This window comes from Meriones unguiculatus, chromosome 11 (genome assembly GCF_030254825.1).
Source record: "Meriones unguiculatus strain TT.TT164.6M chromosome 11, Bangor_MerUng_6.1, whole genome shotgun sequence".
NCBI classification, from domain to species: domain Eukaryota; kingdom Metazoa; phylum Chordata; class Mammalia; order Rodentia; family Muridae; genus Meriones; species Meriones unguiculatus.
This window is the reverse complement of record NC_083359.1, coordinates 49,707,572-49,726,314: the sequence shown is the minus strand read 5'-3', so window position 1 is coordinate 49,726,314 and position 18,743 is coordinate 49,707,572. Positions and strand designations below refer to the sequence as shown.

Sequence of the window (18,743 nt, the reverse complement as noted above, 5' to 3'; positions counted from 1 at the left end):
TAAAACCTGAATATACGTTTCTCAACCCTTTACGAGAAGTTGGATGATCCCTGATCTGGACTACCCAAGGTAGAATGACTCATAGAGGATAAATATGGTTAAGGTTCTTGATTTTTACCAAATATTAAGATTTGAACCAAATTTCATTGTTTTACCACATCCATCCTTCACTGAATGATCTTATCCTTTCTCCCCTCCTCCTTCCTTTAGTTTCTCTTTTTTCTTTATTTTAGAGAATTTCTTAAATGGGTGCTGTATTTATTTCATTTCCACTCTTCCCTCTCCCCATTCCAACTCTCTCCATATTCCCTTTAACTCCCTCAAATTCCTTTTTCTTCAATTGTTATTGTCATGCATGTGTGACACACACACAATCTGAGGAGTTCCCTTAGGGTTGCTCATATGTATATGCATTGGGACTGACCATGTGGGACTTGATGGATAACCTTTAAGGGGCTCTCCTGGAGACCTATCCTCCCTTTCTCAAGAGCCATTGTCTGTAGTCCATCTAGAGGTGGAGCCTTATTCATTTTTCTTTATTCAGATTCTTTATAATTTTAGATTCATTTCTTGGCGATATGGTTTTGGAACTGCATCTCATTGGCAATCAGAAGTACTTGTTGGTTCATTTACTATACTGCTAACATAGCATTACAGGTGTGTGTCACAGAAGTTCAGTCACCACAGCTCTGTGTTCTTTTATCATTTGATATCTCCTACATAAAAGTAGAAAAGATGGGGATTACGACTTCTGTACATGTCTGCTACTATACAAATTAGGAGACTATCAAATCCAAGCACATGAAATGACCCTACAACTAGTAGCTAAATCCTGATAATAAAAGCAACTACATGGGATTAAGGAGACAGGTACTCAGCACCCAGAACTGTCTCTAAACATGCTTAATAAGAATACCTGAAAGGTCAGCCCAGACACTGTTTGTCTTTAAGTTTAGGCCACCAATCTTAATTTACAGCTGGGCTTGAGAACCCCGGGAGCACTTGGCATCTATCACAGTGGTACACATAGTTTATATTAAAAAGGGGGAAGGCAATGGCTTCCCAACTCACTACTAGTATCCTTGACTACCTCCCACTTGAGAGACCTCTCTAGGCACTGTCAGTGGGCAGGATCCCTCCATAATCTGTTCTTCTCGGAGGTGCTTCTCACTGCTCCCACTCTACAGCTGTTCAATACTTTATTCGTTGTTGTTTATCTTACTCATTAGAACCCCAAGAAGACAAGTCCACGTCTGTGTTTCATCTGCCCTTCCACAACAATGTACAGTTTGGTTTTTAGCAAATATTGGACATTTAAATATTCAGTGGTAATATACAAGTAAAATATCATAAAGCACAGTGCAGCACACCTGGTCAAGAGTATGATGAAGAAATTCCCTTCTACTTTCCTCCCCGTCGTCTCTTACTGAAAATCTCACTTATGTACCTGGTCATGACCTAGCACACTCATTTCATACTCCTACTTCTCAGACATTAGACTAAGCAAGGTCTGTTCAGAACATGGCTCAAAGGTTCCCATTTTGACAAAAGAAGAAAAGTAAGTATGAAGGAGGCAGTGCCTTCTCGGAAAATTCTAAAGAAAATTAAACATGAGAGCACTTGACTCTTGGGATGTCAGGGAAGAAGGGTAGGTTCTTACAGCTTCCTCCATACCCAATCTTGATGAACCTAATACTGAGAGCACCTTGGGAAGTGTAGATCAAAAAGAATATGGACTTTAAAACCTGGCACTATGGGATGCCAGGTAACACCTTATGCTTGTCTCCTTAGGCTAGAATGAGGATAACATTAAATACAGTCAGAGTTATTATGAGTAATAATGCATATGGGATACATATACTACATACAGTAATTCCTAGAGCATAATATAACTGCTCGTACATATATTTTACTTCTTGCCTTACTGATACAGCACAGAATTACAGTCAACATATCTTTATTGAGTACTTGTTTGTTCATTTTCAAGACAGGGTTTCTCTGTGTAACCTTGGCTATCTTTGTCACTTTGTAGACCACGCTGGCCTTCAACTCACAGAGATCTGCCTGCCTCTGTCTCTCAGAGTGCTGGGATTACATGTGTGTGCCACCAAGCCTGGCTTATTGAGCACTTATTATGTACCAGGCAGCCTACTAGGCATCTATCAAAACCAATCTGTTTCCTTTGTGGCTTCTTTTCTTCGTCCTTCCTGCCGTGTTGGCTGAGGGCCCAGTTACTCCATTAGAGAATATATAGGAGATGAGTAGTGGTCAGGGCAGGCTTCCATGTAGAAATCTTTAAGCTGGCCAAATGAGAGAATCTTCATAGTGCTCTGAAGCTTTCTCCATCAGGAGGCAAAGTTTATTTCTGCACACCTTGAATTGGGCCTGCTTTGTTGCCTGCTTTGACTAGACTGTAGCAGCCTCTGGGAGCAGCCACTTGAACCCCCTTCTATATGAAGCCTGGCTTCTTATCCTTGGAGGATAAGAAACCCACAGAACCACTACTCACATTCAGTACAGCTGATTGTATTGTACAGCCTCCAGTGACTAGAGAGCTAGTGCTACCATCCTCCTGAACAAGGCAGCTAGCGCCAGCCTGAGGAAACCCTACCCAGGGCATCCCACCAGGCTAAAAGTAGCTCCGAACCATGATCCCAATGAATGCTGGCTACACTAAGCCACTAGGTATTGGAACCATCTGTACTGTTATAATCACTTTATAATTGATACACAGCAGAATTTCGCAAAACCGTATGATGGGAAAGAGCATGGTAGCTTTGGGAAATGGAAACATCCAGGTGGTACAGAAAAGAAAGCAAAATTATACCATTATCATCTAATGTCCCACAGGCAAGATTTTCTCATCCATGCCTGCTGATGTGTCTGACCAGATCCTTCCATGGCACTCTGGGGTGTTTTAGAGATGTGAAGTACAGAGGTAGCCTTAGGACCCAGGGATAGAACAGACACTTCCACAGAATGTTCTTAAGGTGATTTCCACCATAGGGCAGTGATTGGAGGCTAGCTGGATGAACCATCCTCAGCTGGCAGAGCAGTTGCCATGAAGCCCACCCCCCCCACACACACACGGTACTCCTGGTCTCTTCCTTCTGGAGAGAGGTGTGGGGTCTGCTTACCTAGCCACTTCATGCAGTGTGGTTCTTACTTTAATATAGCACAGAGCACCTAGTGAAGGAAATGCCAGATTCGCTGAGCAGCCTTGTAAGCCCCATTAGCAAATGCATTAACCTAACCAGCCTCACCATCTCATGGGCAGATGGCTGACAAGCCGACCAAGAAACAGATGTGGCCACTCAGCAACATTAAAACTCTCTACTTTGATTTTCTCTTTACCTGAAAGAGAGAAAGAAAGAAAGGGGTGCTTTTCTTCCAATAGGCCTAATTGCCTTGAGGGAGTCAGGGCAGTAAAATAAACTGCACCTTCTCCATCTGTCTCATTCTTAATGAGCAGCAGATACTTGTACAGATGCAGGGTGGGGAAAAAAAAACTCTTGCCTTTGTGGAAACAGTGTAAAGATACCAACCAATTTCCAAGACAAGCTGCGCAGCTGTGGGCCTCAGGGGGCGGTCTTCCACCTACCTCCTCTCCTTAGGTCAAAGGAATCCCCAGGAGGGCTTCTTACAGCTTACTTTCACCTGGTGCATTTCTGCATCTTGGGTGATGGGTTTCACCTGGGAAGCAATGCCCCCCCGACCGGAGTTTCACTATCCCTTGCCTACCTCTGTCTTTAGATCAATAATATGAGATATATCGATCAATCTTCCCATTACATTTAAACACAGGGTCTGCATTCTTTGCAGTGGCCCCTAAGTGTGTATGACTGGACTCTTGATCTTTGCACAGGCTCCTCCATGCCACACTAACAGAAACCCACCACAGAATGTATTTTTCCCTAAGGCTGCTGCATCAGAGTACCACAAGCTGACTGGCTTTAGACAGCAAAAATGTATTCTCTTCCAGTTCTAGAGGTCAGAAATCTGAGTTACCATGGTGGCAAGAAACATGCCTTCTTCCTCTCAAAGCTCTGCCTTTTCTTGTTTGTTTGTTTGTTTTGTTTTTTTTTTTTTGTTTTTTTTTTTTTTGTTGTTGTTTTTTGGCAATTTGGGGTGTCCATTGCTTCACAGCTTCTGGTTTTACACAGTCAACATATTCCTCTCTCTCTCTCTCTCTCTCTCTCTCTCTCTCTCTCTCTCTGTGTGTGTGTGTGTGTGTGTGTGTGTGTGTGTGTGTGTTTCCAGGTGTATCTCTTCTTGGATTGTCTTATTATGTTAGGTACCCACATTAACCCACTGTGCCCTTATTTTTAAACTAGTGACATTTCCAAAGACCTTATTTGCATATGTGTTCACAGCCTGAGCTTCTGAGTAGACATGATCTCAAGGCACCATTCTACCCAGGCTATATGGATTCTTTTCTATTCTTAAACAGAAGTATTTTACTAGCTTACTGGCTGGAGACCTTGGAAGCTCATTCCTGATTATTCTAGTCTTTTCAAATGTTCATTTTTCACCACTCTGACCAACATCTACTTTCTCCTAACAGCCCTCATGCTGGTCCAAGAGAGACATTTCCCCTGATGTCCCCTATTATACCATCATTCACATTGCTATATGAAACTATCTTTCTTAGCATTTTCTTTTCCCTTTGGCTAGAATATAAGGTAAAGATATCTGTTCTCACTTCTACTGTTCAAACATCAAGCCCAGTGCCTTGTGCACAGCTGGGATGTGATATGTTGTATTTGATGAAGAAAGAAAACTTTGATGGAAAACTACCCTAGTGTCATTCTTTAATACATTAGAGGTGTACAGGCTATTTCATTACCTGGTCATCCAGTTCATGTCACATAAGACTGAGAGGTCTGTTCTTTCCAGAGATTGAAGGACTGGAGCAGCAGTTAAGCATTTATTTCTCAGGCTGGCAAGGTAAGGTTCATAGGTATGCCTAAAAGCCTGCAGAGGCTCAGGCATTCTTTAGCAGACATATTTCAAAGGAGGTAGAATAAAGTCAAATGGAGACAAAAGGAGTTAGAGACTAAACCTAGGAGACTGTGCTGACATAGTCTGCCTCCTGACTGCCCAGTTCTTATCAGTGTCCTGAGTAACAGCACGCCTTAACTGTGTATGTGATCTCATCCACATGCTTTTTTTTGTCTTTTTTCCTTTTATTTACCTGGTGCTCCAGTTGAATTCTTTTAGTCAACTTGACACAAGCTAGGGTTATGTGGGAAGAGGAGTCTCAGTTGAAAAGAGGCCATCAGATGGCCTGTGAGGGAGTCTGTAGGGATTGTCTTAATAATGATTAGAGCAAGAAAGGCTAGCTTGCCTTGTGTGATGCCTCCCTTTGGCTGGTGTCCTGGGGTGTATAAAAAGCAAGCTGAGCAAGCCATGAGGAGCAAGCAAGTAGGCAGTACCCCTCCATAGTCTCTGTTCCATCGTCACTGCCCCACTGTTCAAAGATCAGCAGTCACTTTCCAAGATAACAAGGAGTCAACCTGTAGTTTCTAAATCCCACATGAAGCTCCTGAAAGCCACATCATTATTCCCCTAATCTTGAAGGATAGGACTGCAGTAATGAATTTCAGAGCATTAGAATGAAAATAAGAATTTCCATCCCTCCCTCCTTCCTGGCTACCATACTGTGAACTGCTTAGCCATGATGGACTAAAACTATGAATTCAGGTGTTTGTCATAGCAATAAAAATTCTGGCCAGCTGATGGCACCATTGAGAGACAGTGGCAACCTTAGGACGTAGAACTGGGACCCTTTTACCCACCAGGATACAAGCAGTGATGCTCCAGCTCATTCTCTCTGCCTTTGCCACAGATCCAAAGCAACAGGGCCAAGTGGAGATGAACAAAACATCTGAAACAAAAATTAACCCTTTCTCCTTTTAAGCTGTTCTCTCAGGTATTTTGTCACAGTGAGGGAAAGCTGAGTAACATGCTGTATGAGACCAACCAACTCTGACAGTGCAAACAGGGGGGGCTCAGCAGGAATCTAATGCTGCAAGAGTAGTGTAACCTGGGTTCTCTGTTGACCACGTGGAGCCAAGAGCTGCCCCGGCATCCTGGGACTAGGGCATGGCAGAGAAACACACAGCTTTCTCCTAAGCCACTGTATTTGTAGAGCCTTTCAGTAATGTTAAGCAATATTTACTTTAACTTCCATAGAAATGATTTCTGGGTCTCAGCCTTTTTCCTTCTTCCTTCACAAGCAAAATTAAAAACTAAGAGGCAGACAGTTCAGGTTGTTCCTTGCATCTTCTCTCCTTTGAAATTCATGCTATAAAGCTATCCAGGTTCCCCAGGCTGTCTCAACAGCAGGAACAAGAAAAGCAAAGGAGAGCTGATCTGTCTGAGGGCTGCTAAGCAGGGCCACAGCAGAGATAAGAAGACATCTCTTCATGGCAAATTAGTCCCATTTACTTGGTTCTGGGCCTTGCAAGGAGAGAGGATTACATTTGAGCCTGGTCCTAATGACGCTTAAGGTATCTTGCTTATCATCATGGAACACCACATCTTTCTTGCAGCAAGCCTCTCTAAGAGAGAAAAAGAACAAAAACAAAAGCAGAAAGTGCCATTCTCAGGCCTGATCTTTTTCTGCCTTAACTCTGAAGGCCCCTGGCAGGCGGTCTCACTGCTTTTGCTGAAGAAGATCCTGGAACTACCTGGCTTGGGCTTTGCTTCAAAGCTTTCCAAACTGTGCCACGAGCTGCTTTATTGTAGCTGACGGTCCTCTGAATCGATGGGCTCTTTGTCTCTTCTCAGGCTGTCTGGCTGTGCAGTCTCCATTTTCAGCAAGGCTGCTGAACAAAGGTGTCATGGGCTTTGCTCCAGCCAGAGCTGACCACAGAGCCCCTGACACCAAACAGCCCAGAGTCAACTGTCTGCTCTTTGCCTTCCTGTGTGTCTGACATTGCTGCTACACAGACATAGTTCTCCTTAGAAACTCAAGGTGTGGTTTGTCTTAAGGTCTACCTGCATGCTGGTGAAATATGCAAGTGTGAGTTTAAATGAAGGAACTGAAAAGGAAAGCTCTTTAGTCCAACACCCTATATTCACTGCCTTCTACTCTATTGTCTCTTCCTGGAATGATCTAAAGTCCATAATGGTGAGATTTGGGGTGCTGTGACTGTTGAAGATATTAATGAATTTTTGCTCTTTGTATCAGTAACTTTTGTGACTTTGAAAGTCCTCCAGAAAAAAAAATAGAAAGAAAGCTAGGCAAAAAGAAAAGTTCTTATTTCAACTCTCCCACTGGGCTCTGAGCTTATCCCCATGACTAACAATATTTACAGATAGGACAAAGATGGAGGTTGGCAGAAGCACTTGCTGGGTTTGGCAGCTTTCTGGTTCCATCATCCCCGGAGCTGGTCTTAGCTACCTCACTGAGGATGAGAACTTAGAGAACTGAGCTGCCTCTATCATTCCAGGAAAAAAAAAAGGCCTAAATGAGCCAATGTCCAGCCACCCCATCAGTGGGTGAACTCAGCTGAGATCAGAAGAACCTCCCATCTCCCACTAAACAATTGCTGAGCCTGGTGACTCTGAGCTGTAAAAGCTGAGCTCTTTGTTACAAGGTGTTTCATGGTGACAGATAATGGATACAAGTATCAGTCAGTCTTTTACTCACTTCAAAGAGAAGTCCTGTGTTTCTAGGTGGGATTCCTTGATTTTCTACTTCTTGTTTCATAGTCATTTTAAGAAAAGCACATGATTTTCTTGGAATGCTTTGCTCCTCTTCATTTAGTAATACATTATTGTCAACAGCACTTATAAGTGTCTACTGCATGCTGTGAGCATCATACAAGATGGTTCTGCAATGTCTGGGTGGCTTATGCTCAGAGTGACACACTTTTAAACTAGTAAACTTTATTGCAATCTTGATGTGATAGCATTTTATGAAGACCAGAGAGCTCTTTCTACAGACTCATTTCTTGGCTTGTGGGTTCTCATGGAAGGTTCATCAAAGCTCCAGCGCTGTCCTGTGTTGTCGAAGGGGCTGAATGGAGGATAGAGTGGGACTTGACTTTTATTTAAAAAGAAAAATTACCTCTCATCGTCCCATTCCTCCTTCTGCTCTGTATGCTACTGCTTGCTACCAAACTAAAAACCTGAATCAGGAAACTGCAAAAGCTAGAATATCACAATGTAATGTCTTAAGGCTGCCTTTGGGCAAGAGTGTCACCAGAATGGATTGTGCGCTGTGTGCACTCCAATGAAGATATAGCCAAATGAAACATTTGCTTTTGTCCTGTACCTCCTAGAGCGGCCCTCAGAAGAGCAATTCTCACTAACAGACATTTGCATTCTTCCTTCTTTTCTTCATTTATCCATTCCTTTCTTGTTCATTTTTAATGTTTTTATTAAGATATTGTCTCACTATGTAGCTCAAGCTAGTCCAAAACTCATGATCCTCCCTCCCCCCTCCTGCCCCAGCCTCTAGAGCACTGGGATCATAGCTGTGCAGCACACCTGGCATAGCTATTGTCTTAAGAGAAAAAATAACTAGGAATTGTTCAGTAACTACTATGAGCTAGATAGCAATTTTTTTAGCCTTTCACTTCCATGATCACAGTTAAAGCATCTTCAAGAAGTAAGACAAAACAGGCTAAAGGAATTAAGACCTAGAGATGCTGTGCATCTTGATTGTCAAGTCACCCTTTTGTAATCCCTAGTTGCAGCACAGAAAATGATATGTAAGACTGTGCCCCCACCACCAGCGTTCTTTCAGCTGTGATGTAGCTTTAACTACCATGAGAAATATATTTTTCAGCAAGATAAAAAATGCATGTGTTGGTTGCCTAGGGCTGGGGTTTGGAAAGACACAACTAAGAGGCCTATTTTGTTTTGTTGAGCTAATGAAAATGATCTAAAATCAACTGTAGTAATAGTTGCAATTCTGAGAACATATAGTAAAAGTTGTTGAGTTATGAGAGGAAGTGCCTCGTGAGAAGGCTGGCATGTGAAAACTGCTGCTCTAGGGCACCGATTATGTGTTTGTGTTTGCATTCAGAATTTGGTTTAAACAGGGTGGCAAGACTTTAGTATAGCAGATCTAGATAGGTATTTTAAAGGAAGAATGTGCTGAGGACCTCCCCCAGCACACACACCTGGAGGCCCAGGCCCTTAGGGGTGGGTGGACTCACAGCTTAGATTTGCAGCTGACATCTCCAGCGATTCATGGTTAAGCTCCTATGTCCCCGACTGGGTCTCAGTCTTCATCCCATTGAGATGAAATTTTCTCATGTAATCGTCGGCAACACCAGATTATCTCATGAGGGATAGGGATGCAGTTTTCTAGAAGGCTCCTCTACCAATACTAAGAATTCTTTCTGAGCTGAATAGAGGCCTTTGAAGCATCGGCTGCTTCTATGTGTGCTCTGAACCTATCGGAAATGAAGCCCCGCACTAAGACACTCACATGCATGGCCTCTTGGAGTTACTTCCACAAACGCCATGGAGAACGGATACTCTGATTGCCTGTTTTAGCAATGGTAGAAATAGGAATTCAGAGCACATAGGTGGTTGGATAACTGGTTGGCTGACTCCAGCCAAAAACCCTGGCAGTCATTCAGGTGTTTGGAGCGCTGCGCTGGCAGGTCCCTTCTTATTAGGTGCCCCAGTGTAGCTCTGGAAGATCCACATTCATTCAGAAAAGTTTCCCGAAAGCTGGCTTCCACTTGATTGTGAGCTTGAAGCAGTGTCTTCCTTTTGTGGTTTTTGCACAAGCTCACCTGGAATTCCCAGGATTCAGCATGAGTGAGCCAACATCAGTGATGACTGCAGGTGATGTTCATGAAGAGCTGAAAGATAAATGTGGTGTCTGCCACGTCCTTGTGTCATTTCCTGTCCTAGCAGACATGATTCTCTCACAAGGTGAATCAAAAGCAACACAAGTAGCAGGAAAAAGCAGCTATCTTTAGAGAGTTTGCCACTATAGCTACACTTTCTTACCTAGCCTCTCCAGGAGAGACCTGCCTTCTGTCTTCTTCACCATATTCGCCCTGTGTTCTACAGTGGGCTCCCAACAGCACCCTCACAACTGGCTCTTCTGATGCCAACTGCTCTGCCTCAAAATCTAAGAGGTCTGATTCAAAGGTGTTTGGGAAATGATGAGTTAAACAAAGATTAACAGCTTTTCATTGATGTAAAATTTTTCAGAGCCTCAGACTTTTTCTCACTTGATAGTAGTAGCAAAATGATGCCAGTAATATCTGCAGGCATTTACCAATTTCTATATGCTGGGGACTATGACATGTGTTTAAAGCATTACTCCATTTGCAGCCATCCAGGAAGTATCTGGAGCGATTACCTCCATTTTGCAGGTCAGGAAATCAGGGCTTACAGTTTATAGCCATACTGCTTTGAACTGTGCCTGATCAAGTCTCATTTCAGAAGCTAAGCAGGGTCAGGTCTGGCCAGCACCTGATGGAAGAAAATACAGGCTGAGGAGTTGAATGGCTGAATGTACCAAGAATCACAAATCAAGGGCAGGACTGGGATTCATGAGTGGTAAGCCCAACATGCCAGCTCATGTTTTCCTTATGAGAAGATAGCCTGACTGTACAAACCTCTACTCTTGTTTTCGTGCTTCCTCTCTTTCTCCTCCCCATAAGAGGCAAAATAAATAAAGGTGCACTTAGCAGGCCAAGTGGGCGTGCTTTGGTTTGAGCAGGAAACAGCTTTCAAGCCTTTGCTTTTGACGTGGCCTAAAATATTGTCTAAAGGCATCAGACCACAGCAGGCTGACAAAGGCCAGGATGCAGGCTCAGGGCTGTGGCAGGACCCTAAGAGCCTTGTTTGCATGGGCAGTTGGAGGAAGGGTATGTCTCTCAAAGAGGAGGTCTGTCATGTTCCAAATTGTTTGCATTTCTAAAACTGGGATTTGACATGTGAGCAATTATTATCTAATGCAAGACCTAAAACTCTATCTCTTTCATCAACAACTTGGTAGTCAGGGGATTCTCATTAAACATGAACCTCTTTCCTGGTATGGGACTATTGAGTTCTTACCTTCCAATCCAAACTGTTTTTGAGGTCTGGAGCTTTTGTCATATTTCTTCTTCATTTCTCTCTTAAGACTTGAGAAGATACTCTATGTACTTATTCAAGGGCATTCATCTCCCAGCAAGATGTTCCTCAGCAGTGGTGCTATAGTACCCAGGTCAGCAGCACAGCACCCCAGAACTTATCCACAGTTCAACTCCTGAAACTCCATCTAAGACCCAGTGAGTCAGAAGATCCTGAGCAACTGAGTGCTCATAGGCATCTCATGTGAAAAGCATTTGCCTAGTGGTCCTTATCTCCATCTACCTCCTTGCTCATCTCCCCTGCAGCTCCCCAGTTATCCCTCCACTCCATCTTCTTCCTCTATCCTACACCTACACCAGCTAGACACCATCTGCCTTCAGGAACATCCTAATTGGTGTGCCCATCCCCAGTCCAATTTTCTGTAGTCTAGTTCCCATTGAGTAGTCAAAATGATGTTTTGAAAGGCAAAAATGACCACAACAGGTACCTTGTTTAGAATTTGACTTGTCTGTCTCCTGCTCTTATTCAGTTCAAGGTCATTAAAGAGTTCTCTCTACCTTTTTGGGTCAGCTACTCTATTTCCACTGTGGGGTCCAGCAGTGTATAAGGAGTGAAGAACAGTAAGAGCAATGTTCATGGCTGGTTTTCATGATGTTCATGACAGCTTTTCCTGTCCCTCATCCGATAAGGAACAACTTATCATTAGCATCAGAGGGACATAATCTCAAATACAATTCCACCTTTAGTTGTTGTATTCCTTAGGTAAGTGTGACTCTTACTCATTTGGACACCCATGACCTAGTTCTGAATGGGCATATCAATACTCAGCAAAGTGTCTGGAGAATTAAGCAACACAATAAGTGTAAAGGGACAGCGCCATGGACTATAGTAGAGAATTAATACATTAGTTACCGCCACCACTTGACACAGTCACCCAACTCGTTAATACTCAACTCCAAAAGTTCCTTAGTCCTGCAGATTACTCAGCTGGGAAAACTGGAAACAAGTTTCTTTCCCTAAAAGTCTAATTCTCCAGACTTATGGTCAACAATGTGGCTGTGTTTATCTCCCCATAAGAACCATGTACCTCCCCACGTGCTACCAGTGATACTTCCAGAATTAATTCATCTTTTTTTAAATTAATTTATCTTATGTTTTGTTTTTGCCACTTTGCTTTTGTAGTTCTGTTTGGGGAACTTGCCTTTCCTTAGATGTTTCTCATAGAGGCATTTCCCTAAAACAGCAGATAATAGGAGGTGAGCAAAGGGATAACACCTTGTTCAAGAACGGCCCTAAGCATGACAGCACACCAAAGTGCATGCACATGTGCACACATGCTACACGACAGACCTCTGCATTGGAGATTACACAGACTTAAAGCTATCCATCAGGGCAGACACACATGACTGGGTCACGTACAAACACCAGGACTCTCTGTCCCTTCATTATTTAATGCTGAGTTTGACAACACCCGGACAAAGGAACCAGAGAAAGGAACACAGTACCTTTTGGTGACTTAAGTGTCGCCACTGCCCAGTCACCATCAGAATTTCCTAAAAAAATAACAATCGAGAGATGCTGATCTGGTTGCCAGGAAACCCATGCTTGTGGAACCCTCACACCCATGTGATGCTTGCTGCCTCAGCAGCCTCCTCCAAGGAATCTGGCCTCAGAGACCCCAGGGAACAAGGAAGGGAGCCAGTGTGGCCTTGCACTGGGTATGCCCCTGTTCATACAAGACCTAACAGGATATCAAGAGACATTCCCTGAACATGCCAACACTACAGCAACAGAAGAGGTCTGGCTACAAATTTCAACTCACTACAAAAGAAAATTTTGGCTTATGGGATGTTGGTTTCACTAATATACACACAAGATGTCAAAAGATGGAATTTGCTTCCTCTTTGCTACATTCTTCTGAAAAAGGGTACACCATTGTTAAAGCAAACTCCAAGCCAGAAATTGGATCTTACTTGCCTGCCTGTGGTTGTAAAAGCTGCCTTGGATACAGCCTGCCTTATCACAATGCCTAAATGTGAAAGGTTTTGCTGAAAGTGAGTGAATTCACTCTTCTCCAGAGTAATTTTTTCCTAAGTAGAAAAACTCTCCCCAAAGCTAAAGAGATCAAGCTTGTTGTCTGAGAATCCAGTAATGAGTAATGCATTGCTTAACAGAACAGGTGTGTGGCTAGAATTCAGTTATAAAACTAATTCCCTTCCAGATATGCCCAGGAGCCCTTGGGGGAGTGGCCTAAAATTATTAACAGAGTCTAAAGTGACTTCTCATAAAATAAACAAGTATGAGAAGACCTCTGAGTGTACACCACTCCTTCATTAATGGTCTTCTGTGAAATTGAGTTTAAAATTTAAAGGACAACCTCTATCTCATCCCATTGGCTGGAAGCCTGACCAATCAGTGAGTGCTACTGACTCTCTTTTTCTTCCCTAGGAACCTATTGGGCAGACTTTCCGCAGGATTTACAGAGACCTAACTGGCTGCCAACAGAAAAGACAATCAGGGAACTGGAGTGACTATAGAGCACACATTTGGCCCCATCTCAACATTTCTGTCTGGCCTCCTATGCCAAGGGACTTTCAAATTGCCATGTAGCCCCTGGGGATCTGAACTCTACACCCCATCACTCAGTCAGAGAGGAGAGACAGGACAGTGAGTTAAAGTTCAGTGGGCCCTGCCTGCAATGCTTTGCCGTGTCTTCATCCCCTATTTCAGGGTCATCCAGAAATAGTCATAGGGCCCTAGATCTTCCCGTGCTCATGGACAGCAGTGTGACCACAAACTGTGTCACATGGACATCAGTGGGACCCAAGTCTGTCTCCAAGGAAGTCATCTCACCATGAATCAAATTCCTCAGTTTGCCTTAAAGGCAAGGTCACCTTTTGCCTCACTGGTCAGAGTGTAGGCCTGACTGGGTAGCAGCAAATTTTCTTCTCTGAATCCATTGACAATGATGCGTACATGGATACCAAGGAGGCACTGAAGTCCTCACAATACTTGGTGGTATTAACTGACATTAAGTGAATATTTTGGGATGAGAAGTGCTCATTAAAAGGGGATAGACCTTTTCAACCAAACAAAAGCTGCAGGAAGGAAATGTGCAGGTGTAAGTTTTGGCTGTGCTGACTTGTTTATTACCTTTATGCAGATGTGGTGACTCAACTACAAGTGGTTTTCAGTAACCACTATTGAAAAATTAGGAGCTTTGTGTTTTGCTGCTTAAAAATTTACCTCCTCTATAGTATATTTCAAATATGTTATAACTCGGTTACGCTCAACATCTTGGTAAAGCTTCAGCTTCATAGGAAAAACAACTGAGGATGTTCTTGATGAGTCTTTCCCCAGAGACAGAGGGGGAATAGGGAATGGGCTCCACAGAAGGAGCAGAAAAGCAGGGGTATTAGCTGAGGCCCACAGAAGGAGGGAGAAAAGTGGCCAGAGAAAGAGAAAGAAGGAGTGAAGTAGGCAATGAACCCACAAAAGGAGGGAGAGTGGCAAGTGTGCCTCGCAGAAGGGTGGGGAGAGAGGGGAATGGGCCTTGGCAGCTTTTCTTTTGCCTAGTGGCATACTAGAAGTAGCTCTGAAGAAGCATCTTGAATGTGGGCTCAATTGCTTAGCCAGGCTGAGCCTCAGGTTGTCCATCAGTAATACCACAATGCAGTTGGTCTACTATCTCCCTTGGGTACCTGCTGCTTTGGAGTTCAGTGGAATTTGTCTAGGATGACAAGCAACTTAAAATTAAATCAGATAAAATCAGTTCATGGCTGAGACCCTCATGCTTTGGGTTTTGGTATGAGATAGTCAAGGAGGATAAAGATGGAATTCCTGCACTATTGCTGGTGTTTTACATTTTTATTGGAAGACGCAGCATATTCTGGGAGATCAATCACTTGCCAACTGGCAAAAGGGAAATATTTTTCTTAATACAAAATTAATCTTTTGGTTAAAATAAAGACATGCAGCATTTCATCATCATGCTGGTAAATCAGTAAATTTCTTCTTTTTCATACTGGGTGGCCAAGGTTGCACTGAGCAACATAAAGAGCCTAAGGTCAGTGACCTCCCACAGTTCAGGAGTTTGACCCTCAGAAACCTGGGACCACTGGATCAGGGCAAATGACTGCAGGCATGTTTGATTACATAATAAGAGGGAGTTTTCGCAGACCTTAGGAGTCCACTGTCTCTGAAGCACGAGGTGGTCTCTAGGACTCTCTTCAGGGACACTTCTATCTTGCTCACACCGTCCTATGAGGAGACCGGAGTCCTCGCCCTGCACCTGCACGCAGTGCAGGGAAGGGAATATTACCCATGTCAAGACATAAGGCACATTTCTCAGCTTCCACCTCAGGTGCAAACATCTCCAAATGGTTTAAAGCCACGTTGCAGCCAGGTGAAGGGAGCCAGGTGAGTGGCCAGGCCCTCGGGTGGGTGGCAGTACTCACACATCTGGCCATTCCACTTCTTCCAGACTGTAGGTGGACAAAGGGAGGTGGCTTGGGCTGGCTCTGCCAATTCTTGGATCCACAGGAAAGAAATTTGTTGTTTGTTTTCTTACTCATTTGTTTTTTTAGCAGGCCCCTAATGTGAACTAATTTACAGCATGTATGGCTTTCCCAAACTGATGTCGAGAATATGGATTCTGCTCTCTCCCTCCAATCAAAATGTGTGCCAATCAAGGTCTTGGTGTATTTGGGAGATTAGAAAGATATGGCTGGCAGGCAGTTCTTCTGGAAGGGAAAACATAATGGGCTGAAGTAGTTACTGCATATTAAGACATTTTTCCAGGCTGAATCACTGACTCCATCTAAGCCATTCTCTGTGTGATTATGAACCCCATAATCACTCAGGAGAAATAATGCTTGAGTCAGAGCTTAAAACTTAGTCCTAACCAATGTTAGTTTCATGTACATTCTTCCTTCTTGCTAGTCACCTCAGGTGAGTTGACAGGATGGCTATCACATGTCAATTCACTGGCTTGACAGAGGGCACTGGTACTTGAAATTCCCCACATGGTGTTTCGTACTGAAGAGATACTGTGGGTGGGGTGCCTCAGTGTCTCCTATAATCAAGGGACACCAAGTTCCCAAAGGACACCTGGAGAATAAACAAATGAATGAATGAATGAATGATATTGCATTTCAGCATGTTTCTCCACAGAGTCCTGTGTGGCTCTCCTCCTGGTATTTCCCTCTTGTGTGCTAGTCTTTTGCCAATAGGTGAGCAGTGACCCCACCACCACCATGGAACAAACATCACTCCACAGTCACATGCCTGATATGCCCAGATGGTATGTGTCAAGGCCCTCAAGTCTAAAAGAAGAAAGTTTTCTCTAAGTATGAATGGGGTGATTTCAATAAAGCAGCAAAATTAGAATGTGAGACAAAGGCAGGTAGGTTTGGGGATCTAAATCAGGGATAAAAAAAAATGCTTACAAGCCTTTCTTCAGACCTGACCTTCCACCAGCACTGGCAGTGAATGAATGGGATGTTTCATTGCCCCACAGTTGTTCTAGATGAGATGGGATGGTTCAGTATTACAATTTAAAAAATCAGAGTGGTGTTAGTGCTTCCTTGTTTATCATATGAAGTGGAAGTCGAGGCATTTCAGTGGCTGCTCAGTGGCATGCAGCTGAGCAAGAGCAGAGCCCAGCCTAGACTGGAGCCTCTGATAAGTACCTGATGTCCTGGATAGTAATGTCTTCAAAGTAGATTTATTTCCTAGGATGTGTTTTGAAGTTGGCAGTTAATAGTGGGAGCTGGCTAGGCCTCTCTTGTCCACTGGATTGAGAGTTTTTATACAGTGAGTCTGGCCCTGGGAGGTTGCAGAGAGTAGATGGGAAACCATTTTTAAACAGCCTTGCTCCTGGGCCGTGATGACCCTCTGTTGAATGCATTTCCCTGCTCACACCAGGTTTGCATTACACCTTAATAAAGAACCCTTGAAAGAACATTTATTATGGGGTTTGAGTTCACTGATGCAGGCTGATTCTGAGTCCTAGCGGGCCACTGGGTCAGGCAGTTCCTCAGCCATAAACTCCTCCACTGAGAGGAGACCCAGACCACCCACCACTCTTAAAGACCAAGAAAGCCACCACTATCCAAGGAAAGAGAGGAAGCCACTTACTAGATTGAAGAAAAATCCCAAGAAAGAGCTTTCCATTTGCTACAAGATACAAGAATGATTGCTTAAAATCCAGCTAGTCTTTGATTTTTGTCAAAGGCAAGCTCAGTCAATCAGGCAACAAATATTCCAGGAGTTTCTGGTTGCAGAAGAAAGGGTTACATAAGGAGTACCAAACATATTTTCATATTGCAAATTTCATTCCAAATGCTCTGCAGACATTTCTGTCTACAGCAACCCTGAAGAAATCCTGGGAGGGATCAAGGAGCTGTGTGGGAACATTCATCAATTATTTACCCCACCAGCTACTAAGTATCTGGTGGGGGAGCTCAAAGTGAAAGAAGTGAGCTGCATGGGATAATCTGACTGCTTCTCACAGAAACAAAACACATCTGGGTTGATTATTTTTAATGTCTAAAGAAGCATCACATATCACAACACGTGGTATTTATCCCTGAATGGCAGGGTTCAGAAAAGGAGGTGGGGCCAGAAGTGTTTGCAGGTTGCTGCAGCTGTGTGAGCAGTAAGGCACTCACCTGCTCTCTTGGGCAGCTGTACCTCTCCCTTCCTTGTAACACCAGATGCTTAAGATGTACAGGATATGCAAGATCACAGTGTGAAATCAAGAACATTGATGGCTATAAAGCATAAAGGGGGTGTTTTCTAGGGGTTGGGGAGGCAAAAAAATAAAGCAGCAGACGTGGGTAATGAGCAGGGAACACTGTTCCAGGCTAAGGCTTTAGGGAAGCCTGGGTCTTTATTAAATATGTGACCTTGGTGCCATACATTTGGCTCAATCTCCTCTAATTATTCCATTCTGAAGGCCTAGAAAACTGAGAAACAAAGAGCTCTTAGATTTCTGATACAAACACTAATTACATTGCCTTATTTGAGGTCCCAATACACTTGCTTTATGAATATTTTTATCAGTATGAACTTTAGATACCACAAACATCAGAGCCACATGGTAGTGTCTTAACCTTGGATGCTGGGGTTAGAACACTTCATAGTTGAATTCATCAAAGAGTATCTACTATTTCATCTCTACTGAAGGGCTGGAAGAAAAGAAGATGAACAACTGGTCATAAAAGACAGTGTATCTGTGGCCTCCTCTACCCAACCACCATTTATTGAAACCAAAACTGTGTAAGAATAAATGAAGAACCAGAAAGGCAGAAAGAACTCCGCCAGCCAATCAAATAAAATTCTATCTGAGGGGAGTTGTTCCATGACACAGACTCCTGTTAGTCAATTCTTTCGTGAAGGAGAAGAATGCTCCATAAGGAGTTTTCTCCCATGGATTGCTGAGACCATATATACAAGGAAGGCAAATGTAGTGTTGTAGACTTGGTAGAGTCTAGAGTCTTTCATTTCGCCAGGAAATGAAAGAGAGAAGCTACCTGTGCTAAGATTGTGTATTACCCATAAGCTTCTTGGAGATGGCAGGGGATATGTAGGTGATGGAGGTTACCTTGGTAAAACTAATAGACCAGATTCTCCATCTGAGCATCCTAAGGATTACCCAGGGAAGATGGGGAATGCTGAAGGAG

General features: G+C 43.4%; 1 protein-coding gene across 2 annotated transcripts in view; it reads right to left on the bottom strand.

Annotated features, from left to right (window-relative positions):
- The window catches only part of Shisa9 (shisa family member 9), a 310,878-nt gene that overhangs the window by 4,898 nt on the left and 287,237 nt on the right, over window positions 1-18,743 (bottom strand). The window contains exon 4 of one of the 2 annotated variants that reach the window (XM_060364201.1): window positions 12,564-12,611. The exons of the other annotated variant lie outside the window; for it this stretch is intronic. Within the exon in view, the coding sequence (XP_060220184.1) occupies window positions 12,564-12,611 (48 nt within the window). The remainder of the gene's footprint in view (window positions 1-12,563; window positions 12,612-18,743) is intronic. 2 annotated transcript variants of the gene reach the window in all.